The following is a 7,131-nucleotide window of genomic DNA, read 5'->3' on the forward strand; positions in this document are numbered from 1 at the left end:
CCGGATCTTTTCATCGGGCCCCTGTTCCGTGAGCCCCCCCGGCTCCCCCGATCCCATAACCCGAGCCGGCTGCACGCTTTGCAGCCGGTCCGGTTTCGAACCGCGCCTAGAGACCACCTGTACACGCTCGTGCTCCACACGTTACATTTTCTCACCCTCGTGTCCCGCCCCGATACCAAATGGCGGGACTATCTACTACCTGTGGAGGGTGAGAAACCCCGGTGGGCCAGTCTTTATTCCACCTTGGTTCCACGGCCCGCCGGGGACATTGGTTGGCGGCTCCTTCACGGAGCCGTGAGCACGGGCGTGTACTTAGCGCGGTTTACCCCTATTCCCGAGGCCTGCCCATTCTGCGGCCTACGAGAGACCCTGGCGCACGCTTACCTTGAGTGCGCCAGGTTGCAGCCCCTGTTTCGGCTCCTCCAGAACCTCTTGTTGAGGTTCTGGTTGCACTTTTCCCCACACCTGTTTATTTATGCACACCCTATCCGTGGCCCCACGAAGTCGCGAGACCTCCTCGTCAACCTCTTCCTGGCCCTGGCCAAACTCACCATCTATAATACCAGGGAGAGGATGTTGGATGAGGGGGTGATTTGCGACTGTGGGGCCTACTTCCGTAATTTTTTGGTTTCACGTCTCCGGGCGGAGTTCCACTGGGCAGCGTCCGCTGGCTCCCTTACCACCTTTGAGGAGCAGTGGGCGCTGTCCGGGGTTCTTTGCTCGGTGTCCCCGTTTGGTTCCCTAATTTTGAACCTTTAACCGTCACCTTACTCCCTGTTTTTTTATTAGTTGTCCCAAGGAATTACTTGGTTTCTGGGTCCAGTGGTCCCTCCCGCTAGGTTGGGGGAGGGGCCTTTAGCAGTGGGCGGGTAAGCCCGCCCACCTCCCGGTTAACCAATATGGCCCTCACTACACTCACACAGTATTCTTGTCAGCAAGTTAAAAAAGTATGGATTGGATTAATGGACTATAACATGGATAGAAAGCTGGCTAGATCATTGGGCAAAATGTGTAGTGATCAATGGCTCAATGTCTAGTTGGCAGCCGGAATCAAGTGGAGTGCCCCAGGGGTCGGTCCTGGGGCTGGTTTTGTTCAACTTCATTAATGATCTGGATGATGGGATGGATTGCACCCTCAGCAAGTTCGCAGATAACACTAAGCTGGGGGGAGAGGTAGATATGCTGGAAGGTAGGGATAGGGTCCAGAGTGACCTAGACAAATTGAAGGATTGGGCCAAAAGAAATCTGATGAGGTTCAACAAAGACAAGTGCAGAGTCCTGCACTTAGGATGGAAGAATCCCATGCACTCCTACAGGCTGGGACCGACTGGCTAAGCAGCAGTTCTGCAGAAAAGGACCTGGGAATTACAGTGGATGAGAAGCTGGATATGAGTCAACAGTGTGCCCTTGTTGGCAAGAAGGCTAATGGCATATTGGGCTGCATTAGTAGGAGCATTGCCAGCAGATCGAGGAAAGTGATTATTCCCCTCTATGCAGCACTGGTGAGGCCACATGTGGAGTATTACGTCCAGTTTTGGGCCCCCCACTACAGAAAGGATGTGGACAAACTGGAGAGAATCCAGTGGAGGGCAATAAAAATGATTAGGGGGCTGGGGCACATAACTTATGAGGAGTGGCTGAGGGAACTGGTGTTATTTAGTCTGCAGAAGAGAAGAGTGAGGGGGGATTTGATAGCAACCTTCAACTACCTGAAGGGGGTTTCCAAAGAGGATGGAGCTCGGCTGTTCTCAGTGGTGGATGACAGAACAAGGAGCAATGGTCTCAAGTTGAAGTGGGGGAGGTCTAGGTTGGATATTAGGAAAAATTATCTCACTAGGAGGGTGGTGAAGCACTGGAATGGGTTATCTAGGGAGGTGGTGGAATCTCCATCCTTAGAGGTTTTTAAAGCTTGGCTTGACAAAGCCCTGGCTGGGATGATTTAGTTGGGGTTGATCCTGCAGGGGGTTGGACTAGATGACCTCCTGAGGTCTCTTCCAACCCTAATCTTCTATGATTCTATGATATATGGCACTAATTCTTCAAGTATGGTAACTGAATTATGCTGCCGATGCTTAACCATTAGCCTACCTCAATTGAATAAGAATGTCCCTCTAATGTTTTTAGTGTTCTAAGTTATTGATTGAATACCCTGGTTGATTCTCATTGCTTGGTGAACCTTATCCTCCCGTCCGTGAACCAGTCCTTTAAATATAGTTAATCAAACTTTGTTTTTGTTTGAATGTGATCTTATATTCTACAACTTCATACCTGAAGAGGGGGTTGCTTTAAGTATTTGTACATTGTACCACTCATTTGTTTATCTTTTTTTTATATGATATAACTCATTTGCACACTCTATGGGTTGTCAGTTTTGTTTTTTAGTTTTCTTTCGTCTTACAAACAATTTCTTCATGTCAAAGTTACACCCAGAAAACCATTTCACAAGTTACTGTTGGAGGTAACAAAGCAAACAGGTCAGGATTGAGGGGCATCGGCAGATCAGAGGTCACGTGGTTGGGTACACGAGTAGAATAGCACGGGGACTGTGCATAAAGATTGAGGGGCATCAGCAGAGCTGTGTGTGTTGGGAGAGCCCAGGACGGGAATGGCAGGTCAAGACTGAGCAGCATCAGCAGAAGCTATGAGGATATGTCACCACTTTTCCATTGGAGGAATCCAGGCATGACACAGTCAATCAGAGAGAAACAATTCACTCTGATGCTTTAATAGTCCTTTATTCTACAGTTGGTAAGATTAGAGGCGAGAGGGTGAGTGTGGGGTGGGGCATAGCGTGTGTCCATTTAATTCCTAGCAGCAATTCCTAGCACTAGATCGATACGCAGTGTTGGGCTCTGGAGAAATGGAGACTCTCCGGGGTCAGTGTTCCATGACAGTGTCCCAGGGACGGCGCTGTGTTCATGCCATGGGGGCCAGGCCCACCTGGTTGTTGGCCCTGTCGAAGACAACGTAGTACTGGTGGATGAAGACGTCTCCGAGGATCCAGAACTCTCCGGAGGAGATGGGGACGTCGATGCCTTCAAAGCTGGGAGAGCAAGAGCCTGAGTTCTGCACCGAGGAAAAATGGGACATGGGTTATTGGGCTGGAACTCCACTGACTCCCTGTATGTTGGGCTGAGATCTCGGAGCTCCAAAGCTAAGCTGCATGAGGCTGGGGCAGGCATGGCTAGGAGACAGGCAGTGAGTACAGTTGGTGAGTCAGTACCGACTCAATGCCTCAGCCAGCTGCTAGGGGTCACTGCCCTTCAGACGGGATATACAGTGATCACTCTGGGCCCAAGGTGCTTGAAGGAATTCCCCAGTGCTCAGTTCTAACTGCTTCTGCAGAACAGCACATGGGCCTCTGCAGCCCCTCCCCTAGACTTCCTGTCTGGGATGCTAACCCTCTTAAGGGACAGTGACCGATACCATCTCCTCCTTTTCCAGCCAGTACTCAGTCACAATGCCACTTAAACAGCACTCATAGAATGCTCCATTCCGTATGCTTATAACCAACCACTAGTAATGCTCAATTGATTTCCAAGGCACCCTTCACTCTAGCTTGGATTGCTGATCTCCCTTGATGTGTCAGTGCTACTGCTGTCAGGAGGCAGTCAGTCCATTTGCTCCATGGTGGTATGTCCCGGGGCTCACTTGTCTCCACCTGCTCAATTTGTTGTCTAACTGAGACTCCCTCGGGCCAGCCGGCCGACCCAGCGCCCCTCCTCCCTCCCTTCTGGATGTTGGAGAAGGTGTCACCTCTTCCTCCTCAGTATGGGTATGTCTACACTACAGGATTAATCCGAATTTAGATAATTCGAATTTGGGAAACAGGTTGTATAAATTCGATTGTGCGCGGCCACACTAAGCACCTTAATTCGGTTTTAAACCACATTAATTCGGTGGTGTGCGGCCACACTACCCCATTAACTTAAACACAGTAATTCGGTGGTGTGCGTCCACACTAACCCTAATTCGAATTAACAAAATCGATTTAGGCTCTACTCCGTTCGTCGAGGTGGAGTACAGAAATCGATTTAAAGGGCCCTTTAATTCGAATTAACTGGCTCTGTAGTGTGGACGGGTGAAGGGTTAATTCGGATTAAGGCAGCTAAATCCGAATTAAAGTCCTAGTGTAGACCAGGCCTATTATGTGTCCGTCTGGGATGACCACCTCATACAACCTCAGGGCAGCCTCACGTGACCTCACCGCTGTTGGTGGCCATTGATTTCCATTACAGATGCACGCTGCATCATGTCCACAATTTGGTGGAAGCTCCTGGGATCCCAAACCATCTGGCTTTTTTTTAGTTGTCTCTGTCTCTCTTTATTCTTCTGCAAATCCCCAGTTCCTGGGACAGCAGATTCTATCATCGCAGGCGTTCTAGGTCTCAGTATTCTGTTAAACCACGTCTGCAGGTGACAACCTATGTTCATTGGTGCCATCCTGTAGCTGAACTGTGCTAAGCATGGATCAGAGTCTGACTCTCAGCCCTTTGTTATTTTAACACTATTTTTCACCGTCCTATTGGATGTGGGATAATGGGGACTAGCATGGTTTTTCAGGGTGTGCCATGCCTCCAAACTTTATACAGTCTCTCTGGGAGTGCCCCTTAAAATTCTAGGCCCTAGGCCCCCAATTTTTCAAGGGCAAGCCCCATGGCTCCAATACTCCAAGACCAGGCACTCTGGATTCAGCTCCTGTGTTTCTCAACAGGGTTCTCCAGTGAGATTTTACCCCTTTGGGAGCAATATGACCATTAGAGATTTGCTGTGCTGCCTTTTTAAAACAATCCAGCATTCATTAGTCACCTGGAATCCAGGGCTGAGGAGTTCTTAGATTAGCCTAGGACAGCACAATTTAACTCTAAATCCATGTTGGCGGAATCACCTGCCCCCTCTTCCATAGCCTTGTGGATGTAATCTCTGTGAACTGGGAGCAGCCTGCTTAACAGTTTGTCCCTGTCTCCAGTTGCAGTTCCACTGTGGTCACATGTTCTGCTTCCCTTGGCTGCCAGTCAGTGCCCAGTTATTGGTCTTCCATTGTCTCTGCAGGGCACTACATTGCTATGCGGTCAGTTCCTGATAGGTCAGTCATGCCAATCTGGGCAGGCTTCTGTGACCAGCAGCCATCTCTTATTCCCCCTGTCCCCGAGAAGAAATTAACTCCTCCAGACCCAGTGCTGAGCAATACAAAGTAAGTAGGGGAAATTGAGTCATGCATATTTTCCCTATAAATATTACAGACATTTCCATATTCTCCACACGTCTAAACCCAAGCTTCACCGCAAACTGCTAAAACTCAATGCAGCCCATTGTCAGACATCACTATGGCAGGTGTACTGTGACTAGCAAAAATAGAGATGCACAATCAACTGTTTAGCTGTAGTACCTTAGTATGGCTGCCTCAGGGAAGTGAGACTAGTAATTTAGGACAAATACATAGTCTTCTTTTTTCCAGCCAATGTAGACAAATTTCTACTCCAGGGGAACAATTTTTCCTCTGCCACTAACAAGTTTTTGCTTTTTTTGGCACATACGACAAGCCTTGACAGCTTCCTCAATGTTGCTGTTCATTTGAGGCCAGTGTAAAATGTCTCTGACCCTTTGCTTAGATTTTTCAATCATTAAATGACCTTCATGTCTCCTTTTTAACATTTGTTTCTGCAATAGCTCAGCGATCACTGTCCTGGTGCCTTTAAACAAAATCCCATCTAGGACTGAGAGCTTCCCCCTGAACTGGTGATAGGGGCTGGGAACATGTGGTCATGGTCACTCAGTGCTAACAGCCTTAACCGATTTCTGCAGCGTCTCGTCCTAAGCAGTAACTCTGGCAATCGCAGTCCACGTTTTGTCTGAGGCTGGACTGATTTTTCAATCAAATTGACATGTTAGAACAGCTCTGGACTTTGCTCCACTGCCATCTTGTCAAATGCTCTAGGGAGCGTGTCTGAGACTGCCAAATCTCCCCCAGGATCGTATTCAATTTGCAAATCCTATCTTTGCAGCTGAAAAAGTAATCTTTGTATGGTTCCCAGGCTCCTTTTGGCAATGGTAATACATGGTTTGTGGTCAGTTTCAGCGAACACTGGCCTCCATAAATAAAGACATGAAACTCTTTACACCTGTGGACAAAAATCCGAAGTCTCCTCCTCTCTCTGAGCATATGGTCATTCCAGTTTTGTTTGTGCCTATGATGTGTAAGCCACTGGTCTCCCGTTCTGACCATCCTGCTGTAGGAGGACTGTGCCAATATCTTCTTCAGAGGTGTCCATGGACAACTGAGTTTTGAGCTTACTGTCAGAGTTTCACAGGACTGTGGCCTTTTTAACCCCTTAATTGTCTCAAACTCTCTATGAAGATTTGCACCACAGGTGCATTGCATGTCTTTGCACAGCAATGCTCTCAGCTGGCTTGTTTGAGCTGTTAGTTTAGGCACAAATTTCCCTACATAATTCACTGTTCCAAGGAATCATTGTACCCTTTCTTGTCTGTTGGGGCCAGCATGTTGGTGATGGTCTCACCTACACTGTGATCGACCTGTGCCCCTTGCTAGACTAACTTCTCGCCCAGTGACATTATTTCCAATACACAGAATTTATATGCTTGTTCGTATTAGCTTTAGCTCAGCAGCTCTGGCTCTTTCCCAGCTGCCCAGAGCCTCTGGTCATGATGTTCTACTGGTTTTCTCCAGATCAGAACATTGCCTGCGTAAACCATGGCACCCTCTATACCATCAAAAGCATATTGTATTTTCCAGTGAAACACTCGTGCTGAACACAAGCCAAGTGTCCATCTGTGGAAATGGTGTCTCCCAAAGGAGATGCTGAAGGAGAACAAACATGTGCTCTGTCCTTCTTAGGGCACCAGCCAGAACCCTGCTGTGACGCATCCCCTGTAGAAAAGCACTTGGCATTCACTATCTCCCCAAAAATGTCTTTCCCTGTAGTAGTGAAAAACATCCCCTTTTTTCAGACATTTAAGTCTTTTGAGGTTATGCATAAGCGAAGGGTTCTGTCTGTGTTTTCTACAACGACCAATGATTATACACACTCTATTAGTTCCTCTACCTGCTCTGACAGGTTTCAGAGTAGCAGCCGTGTTAGTCTGTATCCGCAAAAAGAACAGGAGTAC

The 7,131-nt window shown here is 48.1% G+C and overlaps 1 protein-coding gene across 1 annotated transcript in view; it reads right to left on the reverse strand.

Annotated features, from left to right (window-relative positions):
• Positions 1–2,916: 2,916 nt before the first annotated feature.
• LOC112104964 (pepsin A-like) overlaps positions 2,917–7,131 on the reverse strand; it is a 36,916-nt gene continuing 32,701 nt past the window's right edge. Inside the window, 1 exon segment of the mRNA XM_026650536.1 lies at positions 2,917–3,066. Within this exon segment, the coding sequence (XP_026506321.1) occupies positions 2,917–3,066 (150 nt within the window).

Source organism: Terrapene carolina, unplaced genomic scaffold, assembly GCF_002925995.2.
Source record: "Terrapene carolina triunguis isolate 2854851 unplaced genomic scaffold, T_m_triunguis-2.0 Scaffold90, whole genome shotgun sequence".
NCBI lineage: Eukaryota > Metazoa > Chordata > Testudines > Emydidae > Terrapene > Terrapene triunguis.